Below are 19,560 nucleotides of genomic sequence, written 5' to 3'. Positions count from 1 at the left end.
CGGCTCCTGGGGCTCCCGAGCGCGCGCCCGCTCGGTCCCCGAGCTCGGGGAGGCGTCCCCCGGCTTCGGTCCCGTTCAGCTTAAGCTGGTGTCACATGAGCCGCGGGGGAGTGGGAACCCGGGGAGTGGGCGGGGGCGTGCGCGCCCGGAGGGGGCCGCCCAGTCCACCTATATGCGCCGCGGCCCGGCTGACGGATGCCAGGAATTCCCAATGAGAGGCGATGGGGGGAAGTTTGGGCAACTCGGCCTGGCCAATGGAGAACCTCGGGAGGGCTCTGCCCCTTCCCCTCGCCCCCGCCCGCCTCTGCTCCCGCAGCGCCAGTGTGTCCGCCTAGCTCAGTGTGCGTGGAGATTAGGTCTGAGCGGCCGCCTGAGGCAGGCAGTCAGCGAGCTCGACCCGCCGCCGCCGCCGCCGCCCCTAGCAGCCGCCTTCGCGAGCAGCGCCGCGGCGGAACCGGGCGCAGGGGAGCTAGCCCGGCCCCGCCAGCCCAGCCCAGCTCAGCCCATCCCCGACTCCCTCCCCACGCCGGGGCAGCAAGCCGCAGCAGCCGCCGCCGGGAGAGAAGGTGGAGGAAGAAATCCAGCCCCTAGCACGCGCTCACCATCATGGACCATTATGATTCCCAGCAAACCAATGACTACATGCAGCCCGAGGAGGACTGGGATCGAGACCTGCTCCTGGACCCAGCCTGGGAGAAGCAGCAGAGAAAGGTCAGCAACCGCCCCAGCCCACCGCAGCCCCCAGCCCCGGGCCACTCCGCCCGCAGGGCTCTGGGCTCCCGGCTGCGAACCGGTTCCAGGCGCGCACGAGCGGGGGCGGGGGATGCGCGGCCGCAGCGAGGAGGGGTGTTGGGTTACAGGCGCGGGGCGGAAGGGGGAGCGCCCGGGTCCCAGAGCCCGCGAACGCCGAGGCCAAGCGCGGGGAGGTGGGGCCGCGGGCGGGCAGGTCGCGTTGGGGCGGGCTATCCAGGCCACCCGGCTATACAATCGCACCAGCCCCGGGAGGGCAAGGTGCAGGGGCGGTGCTCGGGAGGCTGGGGCTGAGTCCCCGGCTCGGTGGCTGTTAGCTCCGGATCGATTTTCCCTTCCCTTCCCCGCCCCTTGACCGCCTTTCCGTATGGCGTGCGGTGGCAGCGCGCTTCCTGGGTCGCCTTGGTACCTGGAGGGGACATGCCGCACGGGTCCTCCCAGCCCCTGCCCGCAGGCCGAGGGGGAAGCGGGCGCCGGCGGGATTGGCAGCCTCCTCTGGGTCTGCCTGGAGGTGGACCTGCCAGAATGGGGTTGGGGCCGAGAGAACCCGGGGGCAAACGCGAGCTCCCCAGCGGGACCTGGGGGGGGCGGGGTCAGGACGGCAAACCATTTTATTGCTTAACTCAGTGGTTGGTAGCTGCGAGCGGAGATGGACTTGCGTCTGCGTCCTGCCTCTCCGACCCCCGCTCATTCCCGGGAGATCGCGAATTTGGGCAACTTGATCTGAGTCGAGGGGCTGTAGGGCAAGGCATTGTCTCCGGGGATATTTGGGGTCAGTCACTGGGGCTCCATGCTTAGCCAGCGAGGCGCGTCCCAGGCGCCGCGTGCGAGGGCGCGCTCCGCCACCGGCGCTGGGCTCGGAGCTGGCGATGGGACCCGGGCACAGTGGCCGGTGGCAGGAAGAGTTCACAACCCACTCTTGTTGTGGGGGAGAGGGCGCCCCAGCCCTGTCCCTGTTTCCTGCCTGCGCGGTGAGCTCTTGCCCCAGGCGGCCACGTACCCTGAACACCCCCTCCCCCTCCCCCGCTCCCATCCGGTCCCTCCTTACCCCCCAACCCCCCACCTCCACCCCTCTGCTGATCAGGGAATGGGGGGGGACAGGATGGCGCGTCCCTGTGGATAGTGCGGTTAGGGCTGGGCTTGAGGGAGAAAGCTCATGTCCAAAAATGGTAACATTCATTCCCTTTTTTAAACTTAAAAGGGGGGGGAGTTTAGGGAGCCGACTGAAGTTTTTTTTCAGCCAGAGGCATCCTGTATTAGCTCACTCAGGAATCCTAAGCCCTGAAACGGCGCCCTTTTACTCACTTCATCAGACAAGAAGAGGTAATTTAAAACACGCGCACAAAGGGCTTCCCGAAGCCGGGCGACCTGAGCTCCAGGGTCTTGGCTTCTCCTGGACTCAGCTCTCTGTGGCCGCATCCGAGGGTTCCCGGGCTTCGAGCTGACTTCTTTGCCATGTGGCAGTTGCTTAAACACCCCTCCCCCTCTTCCTGTCGGCCCCTCTGGGAGAGCTGGGGGAGAGGTGAGTCCTCCCTCACCCGGTTTATCTCCTGGGTCAGTTGGGCTGTCGGTGAAATCGAGAAGGGAGTGATTTGGAGATTCCTATGCGGGAAAGGGTGGGGCTCTTTTTTTTTCCCCCCAAGGTGCAGCTTTCTTGAGAATAGATTTTAAATTGGACGTGAGGGGTGGAATTAGGGATTAGGATGTGGTGGATATCTTGGGATCTTCCATGCGCAGTAGAAGAGGAAAAATTCCTGTTTGCCTAATACCTACTGTGTGCCTGGTGGGGCAGGAGTGACAGGACTGCCCAAGAGTTAGGAATTAGGTCCTTTTAAGGACTGTGGGACCAAGCACCGGGCCCTGGACCTGCACACAGTACTCATTATTATCAAATGAATGAATGAATATATTAAACGTAGTTGGGGAGAAAAATTATATAAGTCTCTTTCTCTCCACATACACACACACACACACACACGCACTCACACTCAAAAACCCTGACCTGGGTGGTAGTGGGTGTGCACCAGGCTTTTGGGCAGCCAGGTGGGAACAGGGTCACCTGGGAAAGTTGGTTATCTAGGGACAGACTCAACAGTTCCAAGAGCTGGCATTGGCTGATGTGTGCCAGGCACTCTTCTAATCATATATATTGTTTCAGTTGTTACTGCCAACAGCTCTGTGAGCTGGGCACACGTGAGGATGAAGAAATAAGGGGCAGAGGGGGAAGTAACCAGCCCAGCGTCCTGACGGGTGCATGGTGGGGCTGGGATGCCGCCGTGTTCTGGGCAGGCAGCTTCCCCTCACTTGCTCCTTGTTGGTGAGAGAGGCCGGAAAGCTGGGTCTGGCATCCAACCCTGCAAAGATCTCGGACCGAGAGGAGCCAACACCTGCTTTGGTGGGTTTGTTTTTTTCCTGCCATTAATTATTACCTCTCAGTTTCTGCACATTTCCCCTAGTTCTCAGAGGGCTGGTGGGGATATAAAGTGGTACAACGAGTGGAGGATCAGACTTAAAGTAACTTGGTGCTTTTGACACCCTCCCTGCTGACCATGGGAGGTGAGGGTTGAGTGGGACCGGAGTTAACGAGTGGACAGAGGCCGACCATTCCAGATGCAGGCCGGAGAGTGAGTCTGGGGGTGAGGGCGGGGAGGAGGAAGACACAGTGCCGTGGGATACACAGGCCACTGGGTGGGAGGTTGAAGGCCCTGTTTTTAGCCCTGGTACAATCCGTGCTATGTGTGAGACTTCGGGCAAGTCATTTTCACTTCTCTGAGCTGTTATTAGAAACTTCAGCACATACTTTTGGAGCACCTACTCTGGGCCAGGCCCAGTTCCAGGTGCTGAGGGTAGAGCAGTGAACTAGACAGATGAGGTCCCTGTCCTTGTGGCCCTTCCATTCTATTTCCTCCTCTGGCCGTGCGCCTGCCCTGCCTACCCCTCGGGGCTCTTAACAGGCATCAGATTAAATGACTTCATGGGGAAACGGTAAGGCTGATGCAGATGTAGGTAGAAGTTCGTGCAGGCAGCAGGCATGCCTCAAGAACCTGCCTCAGGTTGGCCACGGCTTGTCCCTTCAAAGAATGTTTCAGTGCAGAGTTCATCATGCTGGACTCCCTGCCTCCAGACACAAAGTGCAGTGGATTGGGGAAGTTTACTGGCGTTCACAGTCTTTCTGATCTTGGAGGCTGAGCGCCAAAGTCACCTTTTCTAGGGACCCCAGGTTTGAATGCCCATTTTGGGGGGATGACCATAGTCCCCACTTTATTCCCTCATGTGGATCTCACCCACGTCCTTGTGTGCGCACTCGCATGCGTGCCCGGGGTCAGGTGGGCTGGAGAGGGCATAGATTTTGAGTAGCATCCTGGCTTTACACTTTTAGGCTTGTGGCCCTGGGCAAGTTAACTTAACCTCTCTCAGCCTCTAATTTCTTATTTATAAAAAGGAGCTAATACCCCCCTGCTGGGCTGACAGCAGAGAATATGTAAAATGGCAGCTTCCTGTTCAATTTTTAAAAATTAATTAATTAACTTTTATTTTTGGCTGTGTTGGGTCTTTGTTGCTGTGCGCGGGCTTCCTCTAGTTGCGGCGAGCAGGGGCTACTCTGTCACTGTGCGCGGGCTTCTCATTGCAGTGGCTCCTCTTGTTGCGGAGCACAGGCTCTAGGCGCGTGGGTTTCAGTAGTTGTGGCTCGCGGGCTCTAGAGTGCAGGCTCAGTAGTTGTGGCGCACGGGCTTAGTTGCTCTGTGGCATGTGGGATCTTCCCAGACCAGGGCTCGAACCCGTGGTCCCCTGCGTTGGCAGGCGGATTCTTAACCACTGCGTCACCAGGGAAGTCCCCCTGCTGTTCAGTTTTATTCTCTCTCTTCCCTCTTAAATCCTAGAGGCTCTGGTTTAATGTGTATTCCCACAGGTGCCAACCCCTGTTTTTTTTTTTTTTTTAACATGTAGGACCTTAAATAATATTTGTTGAGCTGATGGAAGTTCAAACAGAGAGGTGGCCCTGGCAGGTGAAAGAAGGTGGTTGTAAATAGGCCCAGATGCTGATTCTGTACCCACGTCAAGCCAGGTCGTCAGGGGATGTGGCAGGAAGAGAGGCCACTTTGTTTACACTTGCTTCTGGACTGTGAGACCATCATCCCAGGAGCTACCAAGGCCACCGATCAAGATGGAGGACTGCAAAGTGGGTGGGTTTACCTGGGGAGGAGTGGGACGTCTGCTTACCCTGAAGGCAGGAGGTTAGGACTTCTAAAGCCAGAGTGATGCCTGATGGAGATAAGAGGAGAGAATTGGCCATCGTCTCCATCCTCATAGCCCCAGTGTTCTCCACTCCTTCCTGCTTCACTCCCGTGCCAGTGTCCATGGGAGCAGGGACCCAGCCTGTCCTGTGCTCTGCCTGGCAGAGAGTCAGGCCTGTTGTACATGGTCCAGAAATGATGCGAACAATTGGATAAATGGCATCATGCATGGCTCCCAACTCTGGGCCAGGGGGGTGGAGATTGGGATGAAATGCTGGGGCTGGACCCCGGCTCCAACCTCTGCAGGTGGACATGCTCTTGGGCACACTGGGTTCAAGTCTTGGCCCCTCCACTGACTAGTGGTGTGATCCTGGGTGAATCACTTACCTGCTGTGCGCCTCTTGATGCCAAGGGGGAAATGGGGATAGTAGTTGTTCCCACTTGAAATAGCTGCATAGAGGTTTAAACCAAGTAATGTATGTAGGGAATTTAGCATAGCACCTAGCATATAGTGAGTGCTCAATAAACGTTAACTGTTTTGAGGAACCAGATTTGCTATGGCCTTTACCCATGATGCTCTGAGATAAGATGTAGTATATAAACCCATTTCAGAAGGAGACCAGGTTGACCAGAAGGGTGTGGGAGTTGTGTTGTCCTTGACCTTTGACCCCGAAGTCAGCTCTGGCTCATTCAGTGTCACCTGACCTCTCTGGTTGCTCAGTACCTTTACCTATAGAATGGTATAGAATCCCTTGCCTACCCTTTCCCTACTTCCCTGGGTATCCAGGATGAAGAGATGAATGCTGAAGTGCTTAAGAACTTTGTCAGCTGCTTGTAATACAGGTAAAATGACCTCAGAGAATGGATTTCCTCTAAAAGAGACAATTCTAGAATGTCTTCAGCCCCCTCTGATAATTAGCTGAGGCCGTTCTTTGGGTCCGGCCCACACCCCCAGCTGCTTACCCAGCCCTGCTTTGCTCCAGGACCGGTTACAGCTGCTTCCTCTCTGAAACCTGTCCCACATGGGTGCGCTGAGCACAGGTGCCCCACTGGTTGGTGAAGTGATTGACAGAGCCCGAAAGAGAGATAGGAGAGATGGACGAGGCCTAGAGCATCAGGGCTGTGGGTGGAGGCTACCACCTTCCCTGCCCTGGACAGATAGATGTGAGAGTGCCCGGAGCACAGGGGAAACCAGACTTTCCAGTTCTGAGGAATGATGAGACGTTGAGGGCCTGCTGGTCACTCGAGATGGGCTTGTAGGATCCAGCCTTTTCGAAGGGAAAAGGAGGAAACTCATTTCCTGAAATCTGACTTCTTGAGGAAGGCTGCCAAGGCTGTGCTCAGTGGGACGGGGCTGGGAGAGGCCCTCACCTCTGGGACCTTCCGTGTGAGGAGGTCAAACCAAATGGGTGTCCTGTCGTTTGGGATTTGTGGTTGGGATTTGGGCCTCCTTTTTCCAGCTTCTTGAGGAAGGCCTGGGGCTGGGCGCCTGGCCAGTGGCCACAAACCACAAACCTGGCTGGAGGACTTGTCACATGAGACCTGGTGCCTCCTGCCCTGCCAGGGTAGGGCGGCCTGAGACAGGACCCAGCCACAGACCTGCTACTGTGTGTCCCTAGGGAAGAGCCATGTCTCTGCTCCTTACCTTCTAGCCCCTTCACAGTGTGAGAACATGGACCATTTCTCCTGTGGAGTCAATCAGTGAGCGCTGATCGAACCCCTGTTAAGTATCAGATGCTCCACCCATGTGGGGTTGTGGAAATGACAGTTTAGGTGCAGAGGGAACCAGAAAGACAGAAAATCCCACCAGGCCACGCCAGTCATGGCCGGGGGCGTGGCATTGGCCACTGTAGAGCAGGAGCCGCCACTGCTGCCTGAGGTGACAGGAAAGGTCTTGCTGGGAAGCCTCCCCTTTCCCTGGCAGTTAGGTTGTGTGTGTGTGCGTGTGCGTGTGTGTGTGTATGTGTGTGTGTGTGCTAGGGGAGAGGGAGACGGCTGGAAGGAGCCCAGGCAGCAGTGAGTCGTCCTGTGGGGCCTCCTGCAGGCCGGGAACACCCTGCCGTTGTTTTCCGTCCTTGTCCTCCTCCTCCCCCCATTCTCTGTGCCCTTCCCGAGAGGCCAGGCTGTTTGTACGGCTCACAGGTTGGGCTCTGGAGCCCCACACCTCTGCGCAGGTGTGGTGTTAGTTGGGACCAACGCCACCTGAGCTGCCCCCATGTGCGACCCGCCCAAGGTTCTCCTGGGACCTGGTGTGCATGCGGCCCAGGGCCGTGGTGTCAGGGAGCCTTCCCAGGGCCTTGCTTTTATCCCCTCGGAGTGTGGTCAGTGGGCCCACATCGCTGCAGGAAGGGCCGCAGGAGCTGGGCTGAGTTACTCACCTGGGGTGCTGGAAGCCCAGTCCAGTCTGGAGCTCCCCAGAGGAGTCTCGGCTAAGAGGCGGCAGGCAGAGGAGCCCCCGTAGCTTGGTTCCTTAGTCCTGGTCAGACGGGGTCACCCTGCTGGGACTCGGGATTCAGCCCCGGGTGCTGTCTCCATCGGCCAAGGCAGGGTCCTGCTAAGTTCTAATTGCCCAAAGTGGCTGACGCCAGGCACCTGGGGAGTGGCGGGGAGAGGAGACCCTCAGAGCCACGATGGGAGCCCACCTTCCTCTTAACACATGGCCAAGATTGCTCGCTGGTTCTTAGGCCGAGCATCGCCCGAGAATCCTCCCACCTCAGCGGGTGGAGGGTAACGGCGTGGAGAGGGCTGGTCAGGCACTCTCCTGATTGTTTTTCCAGTTCTTCCTTCACCCCCCATCACGTCCTGGCTGGGGATTACCTGCAGGATCTTGCCGTGCAGGGCAGTGAGTCCTGGGTAGTGACACTTCGGCCTCAAAGCCGCGCAGGCAGCACTCACGACCCCCACCTGCCCCCGCCTCGAGCCCTGTTCAGCCGCCCCAAATGGTGCAAGGCCTTCGTTCAGCTCCAGCCCCTCCCAGACAAATGAGCAGAAAGTGGCCGTCCCGGCAGCCTGAGAGCAGAGCCAGGAACAGGACTGGATTTTTTTCTTTTTTTTTTTAAGTTGAAGAAATTCTTTTTCTCATAATGATCACAGTGGCTCACCCTTTTGGAGCATGTGCTAAGTATCCGGGCCTGTGCTAAGGAGTCTACGTGCATTAACACATCTAATCCTGCGAGGGGGATACTGTTACCCTGTTTTACAGATGACGGAACCGCCTTGGAGCAGACGCATGACTTTTCCAAGGTCCTACAGCGAGCGAGAGGTGGAGCAGGGGTCCGTAGCCGGGCAGTGTGGTTCCCGGTTTGCCTGCTCAAACTGTGCTCTCCTGCTTATAAAGCAAATGCTTGCGAATCCAGGAACAATTTAACCAAAGCCAAACATATACAAAACAAAACCCAGTGATGAAAACGTTCTGGAATTAGATAGCAGTGGTGGTTGCACAGCCTCGTGAATATACTAAAACCCGCTGAACCGTAGGCTTTAAATGGGTGACTTTGATGGTATAAGAATTATATCTCAATTTTTAAAAACCCTCAGAAAATGCTAATATAAGAAGAGAATGACAGTTGCCTGTCATCCCACCTCCTAGAGGTAAGCTCTCTCCATCCTTACCCCTCCTCCTCTCACTTGGGAGCCCACGCTAAGGTCAGGGATACAAGCTCATGGTGAGTGAGTGGGAGAAGAGAAGAGTAAAATAATCAAGAAGGGTGGCTTTCATAAAAAGCATCATGTGGCCTTTTTCTTGGAAACTGCTTAAGAACAGATCACTGATAAGAACAGGCGAACAGAAGGCTGGGCTGGGGGGAGGACGGGTGACCTTCCTCATTTCTCCAAGGCCGAGTCCCATGGCACCTGCCTTGTTGGCCTGGGATTGCTTCTCACCTTGTGCCATCCCCAGGGTTAACAGGGGGGGTCCAAGTGGGGCAGCTTTCCCCAGGGCCTGAGGCATGAAGAGGGGAGGGCAGGGCCAGGGTCCTACCCCAGGAGGCAGCTGCCCATTCTCAGAGGTTGCCTAGCAATAATGGGAACAGGTGACTTAGCCCACTACAGAGGCAGGAGGAGAATAAAAGGCAGCTGAGGATAGAAATCGGGAGTAGTTGCAGAGGATGCGGTTACCCTGGAAACCGCCTGCTTGGTCCTTGGATACAGCGGGCAACTTCTGGGCTGGGATCCACTCTTCACTGAGAGGTTGTGGGGTCCTCTCCAGGTTTGTCACCCACAGTGTCAGGGCGGGGGATGTAGAGAAACACCTCTTGCACATGGCCTCTGTGGTGGATGTGTTCTCTGCGGTCTCATTTAACATTCACAACAGCCTTGTAAGGCATGTGGGATGATCACACTTGATAGATGAAGATCCTGAGCTTAGAGATATAAAATAACAGGCTCACACCAGAAGGCTCACAGTGAGAGGGGCTGGGAATGAAGGTGCTGGTACCCTCGGTGCTTAAAACAAACCTTTCATTTTGGTTTAAAGCATTTCACATGCCCAGGATGTGGGAGGTAATGTAAACACTATCCACCTTCAGGGAAGGGAAGAGAAGATGAGAGAAGGAAGGCTGGAAAGGAGAGTTGTCTGTTTTATATCCAACAACCAGCCAGTAGCATTTATTAAGAAAGTCTTGGTTCCCCAAATAAGTAAAAAGACGGATAGTTCACATGGATTGAAGGTTGCATGGTTTGGATTATCTCAATCTGTCAAAAACCCCTGTGAGAAAGGTACTTTTATTTCCCTTGTTACTACAGATAAGGAGATTGAGGCTCAGAGAGGTTAAGTAACTTGCCCAAGATTGACCAGGTAATAAGCCAGGTTATGAATGAACCCAGGCAGGCTGACCTTGGAACTCTACCCTTAACCATAAGTACAGACTCACCCTTTGTTATTTTGGAGGTTACGTTTTAATTGATACATGGCTGATATAAATGAAATAAGGGACAAGTCAAGATGGAATATAACCAAGTACTCATCAGATGGTTCGTGATTTTTAACATTTACGCTTTCACATATGGTTTTTCTCTCCATTTTCTCTCCATTCATCCCCATTTTATAGACAGAGCAAGTGAGGCTCAGAAAGGGGGATGCTTGTACCTCTCGCAACCTGAATGGGGTAGAGTTGGTTCTGAATCCAGGTCTTTGAGGGTCTGTGAGGCTAAAGGGGTGGGTGTGGGCCTGTCTGAAATTCCTTTTCTCGGTTGGAAAGGTAGTGGAGGATTCTAGTTGTATTTCTCCCCACTTTTCAGTAGGAGTAGCTGTCAGGAATGGACTCAGGTCCCCGGTGGCCTCTCCTGGAGCTGCTCCCAGCTTTGGGGACTGGCTCCCCCGCTATGAAATTCAACCACGTCCGTCCCCTCCTCTGCTGCTTGGGTTCCTTCAGGTTGACCTGCTCCTGCCGGCCCCTTTGTTTGGTCGCCAGGGGAACCTAGCACCCTTTGAACCAGGTAGCTGAGGCTCAGTGTTTATTTTGGTTTGAGAAGCCTGTGCTTGTGAAACACAAAGGTGGAGGTTCTGGTTTGAGCTTTGAGGCTCTTCAGAAAGCTGATGAGGGAAAGTCTGGGGGCTTAGGCTGGGGTAAGCAGTTTTGGCTTTCAGCGCCGCGGGCCAGGCCAGAGGACAGCCCTGGGGGGAGGACAGTGCCCTTCCTGCCCCCTCTTCCCTCTGAACCTTGCAGCTAAGGGTCTAAATCAAAGGCCCTGAATGGTTCAGCTGAGGGCAGAAAAGTGATGGGGGTGGGGAAGGGAAGGGAGCCTCCTCTACTTTGTGTTTACTGTTCCCTGGTGGTTGGTGCTGTGGAGGTGGTCGCAGGCCTGTGATTGGAGGCCAGGGCTTACAGGGGAGCATTTTTTATGGGCCTGAAATTTAATTTTTTAATTTTTTCTGCGGTACGCGGGCCTCTCACTGTTGTGGCCTCTCCCGTTGCGGAGCACAGGCTCCGGACGCGTAGGCTCAGCGGCCATGGCTCACGGGCCCAGCCGCTCCGCGGCATGTGGGATCTTCCCGGACCGGGGCACGAACCCACGTCCCCTGCATCGGCAGGCGGACTCTCAACCCCTGCGCCACCAGGGAAGCCCTGAAATTTTATTTTTTAAAAGCCATCGGCAAAGCTGATTATAACCGACGGAGCAGTGCTGAGCTCTATTTTCAAATCATCTGTAGGTGAAATGACACGAGGGGAGGGAGCGGTGAGGTGGGTGGCCCCCTTCAGGCAGGTCTCCTAATGGAACTTGGCTTTCCATCTTGGAAGAGGGGTGGCAGGTCCTGCACGTGGGTGGGAAGGGACTTGTTACTGTCAGACTCTTTCTCCTCATGTCCCATGTGGAAATGTGCACATGTCACAGCCTGTGGTTTGAGGATGGAGAGAGGAGCGGGGCTTTTAATTCTTCTAAGTCCCAAGACCAGGAAATGGGATCACTACCTCCTCCCCCAGTGGGAGGGTCTGGTGGGGACAGGGCCAGTGGCTTTGAGGTCCCGTGTCTGTTTTGACCTCTAGTACTGTGAGTGAGTGAGCGAGGATGTGCGTGGCAGCGTGAATGCAGGCACACGTGTGTGTGTGTGTGTGTGTGTGTGTGTGTGTGTGTGTGTGTGTATGTGTGTGTGTGTGTGTGTGTGTGTGTGTCTGGCTCTGAGAAGCCCCGCTGTTGTTTTTGGCCCCTGCCTTGGCTTTGGCAGGGGAGTGGCCCCCTTTCAAACACCACACACATCCTCCAGATAATATATAATGACACTTTCCAGGAGAGTTCCCGATACTTTGGAAAGGCCTTTCTTTCCAGGAACCCAAAGTGCTTTTCCAGACTTGGCCCCGGGAGCTGGGAGATGGAGGAGGTGAGGGAAGTGGGGCCAGACCCCTGGTTTCCTGCCCTTCCTCCTGGATGCTGTGCTGGCCGGGGCTGTTTGGAGGTATCTTTGCATGCATGAAGTCCTGAGGACGCCCCAAACTCTAGCCCCAAAGAAAGCTACCTATATATATATATTTTTTTTGCTAAGTTATGCAGTGGTAAATTAAGTTTCACTGTATATAATCAGCTTTTTAAAAAATTAAGGAATTCCACATTGGGGTTTCACTTCTCTGGGCCTGTCTGGAACCCCCTTAATGGGCTGCTTGGTGCAGGCAGTGAGGCCACATTGGGGCCCAGGGGTGCCTGGCCAGGGGACCTGCCCCCAGTCCCTTTCCATGGAAGCTTCTGGTTCAGGACAAAGCCAGCTTAGGCCCACCTTGTGGCCCAGGGAGTATGTCTGGAATTATATACAGCAGACCATCTACCCCCTCCCCCAAGGATGAGGCTAGCTGGTGCTGTGCTATGGGCCAGGCACGTTTCTGAGTGTCTCACAGATATTAATTCGTTTCATCCTCACCACACCTGTGAGATGATTTGGCTGGGGGTAAGGAAATTTAGAAAGGACTGCAAAGGCTCAGGTGGTTACAGCCGTGATTTCTACATCTTCTGCTCTGAGGCCAGTTCACAAAGACGATGAACATTCCAGATTTGAGGTCACGGTGCTTTTCTCCCCAGTCCCATTCCTGTCCCTCAGTGGAATTGACCGCTATCCAGTTTGGTGTTTTCATTCCTAAACATCTGTTTGTACACTTCTCGCCTGTGTAGTTGTCTGTGTGACAGATGGTGTCACACACAACGTGTCGCCATGCACACCTCCCCTTCTGCTCTTATTTGTCCCGCACCCCACATGGCAGGAGCTCCGACCCCTCTGGCGTGGATGAGACGGCTGACGCCCGGAGGGGCTGGAGGACTTGGGGGATTTGCGCGGGTCACACAGCCGCTTACAGGTGGCAGGTGGGACCGGAAGCTGGGCTTCTTGCCTCTGCGGGTGGCTCTTTGTGTTCACCTGAAGCTCCCGGCCCCATCGGAGTTCAAAGACTCACTGGTATTCGGTGAGGGAGGGCAGGAGCAGTCAGTCTGTTTCTTATTTTCTTTCCTCCCACATGTGCTTTTGACACCTGGTTCTCGTCCCCTGGGGCACTTGTACCCTTGTCTGCTGCCCTCTTCCTAGGACTCAAGAGTCAGGTTCTTAGGGACTCCCACCACATTGCCATTCTTTTCTCCTCCCAGGAGAGAGCCCTTCTGCTTTTATTGTTCCTTGATGAAGCAAATATGCAATGACAGAAAGCGACTGTGAATTTGGGAATGCTTCTAGATGAATGTGTGTCGTATGTCTCACAGTGGCTTCTTGCAACATTTGGAAGTTAGTTGTTCTCTGCACATAGAGTTTTGGAAGAGGCGGGAGGTGGGAAGCCGTGGCTGAGCACGTCTTGCCTGGATCCCAGGGGCAGCCAGTGGGATTCCAGTTATGTCTCCCTGTCCCCGCTTGGTTTCCTGGCTCCGGCCCTTTCTTCCTAATCCCGTGGCTCTCAGCCACTCAGCCCTTGCATTGCTCACTTAGCGCCTAGGTAGAGGATGGGCTGGAGAGAGCTGGAAAGGACAGCCGTGTTGGCAGCCCTCACCGCACTTGCGTAGGGCCCTGTTGTGAAACTCTTGGCTCTGAGGACATTTGGAGGGTTCTCAGGGGATGTCATTCATCTGTGACTGACTTGGGACTCCTTGGGTGAGTGAAGGTGGGTTTGTGGGGTCTCCTGGGGCCTCCTAGTAAGGGGTCCATTACTTGGGGCTCCTGAAGGCTGTGCCGCTGGGATCCAGACACTCATGGCACCTCATCCCAGAGCCTTGAAGCCTGGAAGGATAGGGGTGGTTTGTGGAGTAGAGCAGTGGTTCTCAAACTTGAATGTGCATCGGAATCACCTGGAGGTCGCAGGGCCCCATCCTCAGTGTTGGTCATTCAGTGGGTCTGGGGTGGGGCCTGAGAATTTGCATTTTTAACAAGTGAGGTGACACTCTAAAGTTACTGGCAGAGGGGGTAGATGTAGGCAGGGGTGAAGAATTGGGGCTGTTTTTGCAATCTACTGTAGAGGTCTTGAACCAGACTGTGACTTTGCTGATAATTTCTACCTAGCGTCTCCTCTCCCTTCCCCCAAACTAAAAACCGTGTCTTTCTCTGGGAGGCCCAGGCTTGGGGAGGGAGATGTGCTTCTGCACCCCAAGAAAGGGTGACTCTTCAGGAGCCTCCTGCCGGCACATAGTAGGTACTCACCAAATATTGGATGGACGGTGACAGTGGGTACATTTCAAGGGGGTGCGGTCGCCACAGTCCAGCAGGAGACGTCTGCAGATGCCGAGGTGCTGGGTGTGATGACCTCCCACGTCACCAAGGGTCACTCCAGTGATGGGGCTGAAGCAGGGCGCAGAGCAGGGCTGGCTCCCAGGACTCAGAAGTGTGCCCTGGGGTCAAGAGGAGGCCCGAGCTGGGGAAGCGGCCTTTTGCTCGGGATGGGGTCTGAGACTGCCACACTGCTGCTTGGCACCCCCTCCCCGGGTGTCCTATTGCGGGGAGGCGGGAACCAGCGCAGGGCTCCGGCTCCCTGTTAGGTGGTCCAGCTGCCTTTCTTCCTCTTTTGGCCAGCGGCCCCCTTTGGATTCCCCTCCCGAGGAGCTGGCCTTGCTGACACATCCCTCCACTCCCTGCCCTATCGCATCTGGCCGAGGCCTGTACTTCAGAAATTCTTAGGGAGTTTCCGGTCCTGTTGTGTGCGTTTGTGGGCCTCAAAGGAAGTAAAATCTGGGCCTCAGTTTTCCTTCTCCTTCCAGGCCCAGAGCCAAGGGTTCTCTCAATTATTGGACATCAGCAGCCTGCTGTCTTTGGGCTCGACCTCCTGGGGGTGTGGAAGCAGACAGAACCCTGGGCTCTCCAGCTCACCAGGATATGGGGTTCAGCAAGACCTTGGTCCACCTGCCTTGTGCTCCCTCTCAGTGGGGACCTTGGTGGGTGACATCTAGGAGAGGAATAGGTATGGAGAGACTGTCCCTTTTTTTGCACCGTTAGGCCAGAGAGCTGCTTGGGAGGACCCTGCCCTCTTTCCTCGAAACAGGGAGCACGGTTGTACGTGATGTACCGAGGCCTTGGGAGACCTGAGGTCTCCTCTTAGGGCTTCCTGTGGCTACCGGATGATGCTGGTAAGTCACACCCGATCGTTACCTACAGAATGAGGGGGCTGGGTTATAGGATGCCGGTGGTGCTCTGCTGTGAATGTCTTGCTTGGATTATCACATGGAGATGATCTCCGGGGTCTGGGTCGGTGCCACTATTCTGTGTGCTCGTCCTCTCTGGGGGGATTACTCAGCAGAGTCTAGCACTTCTTGAGGTGACCTTGAGGTTGATCCCTGGGCTTCGCAGTCTGGCCCTGAAGATAACCTGCTAATACACAGTCTCTTATCTTTGGGAGTCTTATATGTTCTCAGCTTTCGGGTAATTTGTCCCCACCCTCTAGGGAGGGCATGGGCGGGGCCAGGTGAATGAGCTTCCCTTATGGACCCACAAGGCTCTGTGTCTTGGGCCCTGCATGGACTCTCTTACTCTGGAAATGCCTGCTTGGGGTGTGGCCGAGTGGAAAGCCAGGTGCCTGGGGAGGGGAGAGTGGGGAGCCCTGTTTGGGTTGGCGATGGGCCCCTTAGCTTTGCCTTGTAGCCTGGATGCTCCAGGTGTGGTCTGGGGGTGGGGATACTGGGGGTGGCTCTGGAGGGATGGGGAGAGCATCTCTGCCCACTGCAAGGTGGATGGTTCATAATCAGTCCTTTGTGTAGGCTTGGCTGACCCACTGCCTGGTGTGAGAGAGGCGGCCTGCCTGTGGGTTCAGGGGGTAGGAGAAACTCCTGCTGGAGCAAGGGTATCTGCCCAAGGGACTGGTGTCAATGGGCGGCCTTGTTTTTCACTTTGTTTACTCCCAGAACCTGGCTCTATCCTTTCCTTTGTAGCAGTTTGAAGAAATCAATTCATGGAATGCCTGACCAGAAGGGACCTATACTGTTACCTGACCTTCCCCCCATTAGATGAAGAGACTGAGGTCCATAGTGGTGATCTGACTTGTCCAAGGACACACTGCCAGGAGTTCATTCCTTGTGGGGCTGGTTTTAGTAAAGAATTTATTCTGGGAACATATAAATCATCTTCTGAAGTCATCCTTGCCGGTGGGCTCCAGAACACCTGCTGACAGATAGGCGGGGTGAGCCTCTGCTCTGAAGGCAGATGGAGCTGCTGGAGTTCTGGCTGGTGTGTGGGTGGTCAAGTTCAGGTGAATTTCACACATGCTTGGCAGCTGTGCTCTGCCAGGCTGGAGGGGGTGATGGACAGACGGGGGGCCCTGTGCATGGCTGCCCTTACACTCAGATGTTCCTGGCACTGGCTTCTGATTTTGCCGTTAAGGAGGGGAGCAAGAAAGGAGTCAGAGGGACAGGTGCTGGTGGTGCTGGTGGCACTAGTGGTCCTGGTCCTGATATTAACACTTAGTACTGCATGCCCAGCCCTGTGCTAAGCCCGTTACACGTATTATATCAATGAATCATGAATCATCATGACCACCCCATAAAATCTAGGTCCTCATACATTTTCATCTTCACTTTACAGAAGCGCTTGAGCATTATCGCGATTAAATAATTTGCCCCAAGCCACCAACTCCCGGGCTCTGGCCTGTGAACCCAGGGCTGCTGGGCCAGAGCCTGCACCCCTACCCAGCGCCCTGGCTGTCGCCTCTCTGCCAGGACAAGCTGCCTGACGGCAAGTCAGCCCTGACTGGAGAAGGGAAGCCCCTCGCCAGAGAAGGAGCTGGGTCTCCACCCTCCCTGGGCCCCAAATACCTCTCTCCTGACACACACATTCCTGCGCATTCCTGAGGAACCAGGAAGTGGCCGTCTCTCTGGTCCCGACGCTGCAGGTCCCAGCACTGTGTCAAGCAGTGCAGGTGGCTGGGGGGGCTCAGGGCCAGATGGGGGCTTTTTATGTCCCCTCCATACTCCTTTGCCCTCCTCCTTTCTTCTCCTTGTCTGTTCTCTTTCCCTCCTGCCCCACAGTGGCACCCCAGGCACTGGCCACCCTTGAGGATGGCCTTGGGAGGTGAGGCTTGGCCAGGCCTCACCGCTGGGGGGGTGGGGGCGGCTGTCTTTGCCTTCCTGTGGAGCGCAGCGTGCTGGTTGCCTTCACTGGCTGCCCCAGAGCGGGGCATCTTCTTGGCTGTGTCAGGGTTGGGCTGCTCCTGTGTCCGTAGAGGTGCTCCAGGCAACCACCCTCTGAAATAGCCGCGCTTGTGTTTCCCCGTCTTTGTTGCAGCTCCTGTACTGGCTGTTTCTCATCCTCGATCATATTTCCTCCCCACAACAAGGTAGGAGGTATCAGCCCTGTTTGCAGGTGAGGGAATCAAAACCCGGCCAACTCAGAGAATGCGCTGAGGCTAGTATACGGCAGATTGAGGTTAATGCCCAGGTCTGTGGGCCAAAGTGCCCACATCTGCTATAGCCCAGTGTGAGCAGAAAGTGGCCGCTGAACAGAATCCGCCCCAAACAACAGCAAAACACTTCCCAGCCCGGCTCTAGCATCCTGGATCCAGGTGGGCTGGGGTATCTCCCTGATGAAGGCGCCTTGCTGGCCTCCTCTGAGAGAAGAGGGCAGATGGAAAGCATTTACAGGCTTGTGGGCACCTCTTACTCACTAAGCTGTGGCTGGGGCATTGCTCGGAAAAGCTCATTCAAGAGAATACATGATGCAAGGGCAGCCAGAAGCCAGTCAGAGCCTGTCCTTTGTGTCTGGCCTTGTTCTGTGATTCCTTCTTTTCAGAGAGTTTCAGTGCCCATTGTCATCGGGACCTGTTAATAGGGGCTATGGGAGCCTGGTGAATAATAATAATAAATAATAATAATACTGTAAGAGCTGTATGCACTGACTCTTCTAATGCTGTGTGCCTGGCACTGTCCTTAACTTTTTACATGTAAGCACTGGGACAAGGACTTTCCGTATACTGACCCATATATTCCTCACAACAACCCTGTGAGGTGGGCATTAGTATCCCCATTTTACAGATTGGAAAACTGAGGCCCAGAGAGGTTTAGTTATTCACCCAAGGCCCTACGGCTAGCCAGTGGCAGAACTAGGATTTGAATCCAAGGATTTCCAGTCAGTAAGACCACGCATGATTCCTTGGAGGTCAGGGACCTCCTTATGGCTTTTATTTCTATCCCCAAAGCTGGCCTAGCACCGGATACTGAGTGGGCTCTAGGAAAAGTTGCAATGATAGAATGTAGGGCATTTGCATCCTGCCCTTTGAGAGGAAGTTGCCTTTAAGTTGCAGGGATCTTTTTTTTTTTTTTTTTTTTTTTGCGGTACGCGGGCCTCTCACTGTTGTGGCCTCTCCCGTTGCGGAGCACAGGCTCCGGACGCGCAGGCTCAGCGGCCATGGCTCACGGGCCCAGCCGCTCCGCGGCATGTGGGATCTTCCCGGACCGGGGCACGAACCCGCGTCCGCTGCATCGGCAGGCGGACTCTCAACCATTGCGCCGTCAGGGAAGCCCAAGTTGCAGGGATCTTGGCATGGGCTCCTATGGGGGTGTAAGATGGGCAGCAGCCCTGAGGCCCACGCTGGGGCTCCTGCAGCCACGTACTGAATGGGGGGAGCGCTGTGTATGGGGAGACTTCAAGTGCAGATGGAGTCGGCAAGCCTGGGAAGAAAAACCCAGGAGACACGGGGCCTAGAAGCCCCTCATTAGCTATTTGTTCCTTTGGGGAGGTCTCCCCTGTCTTCCTGTCATAAGTGACATTAGGTGTTTAACTCCCAGGGAGGGAAAAGATAGCAAATAATTTAGAATTTAATAAAGTTATCAGTTCATACAAGTGGGGGGCAGGGGTTGTTTCTTATTTCTCTTCATCCGTGATGCCTGGCATGTGGTAGGCACTTAAGGAATGTTAGTTGCGTGACTGAATGAATTAAAAAAAAACCCTTCTTATGGAAAATTCAAGCACAGGAGTAGAGAGTAGTGTAATGAATCCCCATATACCCATTACCCGGCTTCAACGATTAGCAGCGGAACCTGTCGTATGTAGCCATCTGGGATACTTTACAGTGAGATTAGCACGCTAGGATGAACTGCTAAGACCTTCTCAAGTGGGAAGGGACAAATGGAGCCGAAATGGTGCCCTTGTGACGCCGCTGTGCCAGGTACGCTGCAGGTGCTTATTTGAAGGTTTGACCTGACTGCACTTGATAACTGGACCAGGTGGCATTGGGCTCCAGCCCCAGGGTGGGAGGAAAGTTTCTGAAGGATGAATTCAGCAGATCCATGAGATGCTCAAACACGTACGCTGGGGTAGAGGCACTGCAGCCAACGATAGTTCATCCACTCAGTTCACATTTATTGTGGGTCTCTTTTAAACATTCAAATGTTTAAAAAGTACAGAATAGTAAAACAAATACCCAGGCGCTTGCCACCCAGATTGAAGAAATATTAAGCACTCACTCTTCTCAGATTAGGGCCAGATGATGCAGGATGTCTGCCTCTGAAGAGGCCAGTGGGGGAGAGACCCATGAACTAGCATTTCCCTGTCATGTTCAAAGATGTCACAGCCCATATAGTGAAGGGAGCCCAAGGAAGGCCCCAGGCCACCTTGGAGGAGACTGGTGTAAGACCTCCTGGAGGAGGTGATAATGTGAGCTAACATTTAAATCTAGATTATGTAAGAGTGAGTCAGGCA

General features: G+C 54.9%; 1 protein-coding gene across 3 annotated transcripts in view; it reads left to right on the top strand.

The window, feature by feature from the left end:
- Positions 1-207: 207 nt before the first annotated feature.
- The window catches only part of ACTN1 (actinin alpha 1), a 95,193-nt gene continuing 75,840 nt past the window's right edge, over positions 208-19,560 (top strand). For 2 of the 3 annotated variants that reach the window (XM_030855336.3, XM_030855335.3), the window contains exon 1: positions 209-711. In XM_030855336.3, coding sequence (XP_030711196.1) covers positions 607-711 — 105 coding nt within the window. In that variant the 5' untranslated portion in view covers positions 209-606. Of the gene's footprint in view, positions 712-19,560 lie in introns of all 3 variants that reach the window. The other variant, XM_030855337.3, reaches the window with a different exon arrangement.

Source organism: Globicephala melas, chromosome 2 (genome assembly GCF_963455315.2).
Source record: "Globicephala melas chromosome 2, mGloMel1.2, whole genome shotgun sequence".
Classification (NCBI taxonomy): Eukaryota; Metazoa; Chordata; class Mammalia; order Artiodactyla; family Delphinidae; genus Globicephala; species Globicephala melas.
Note: the sequence above shows the minus strand (reverse complement) of the source record. Positions and strands in the feature narration are given on the sequence as shown.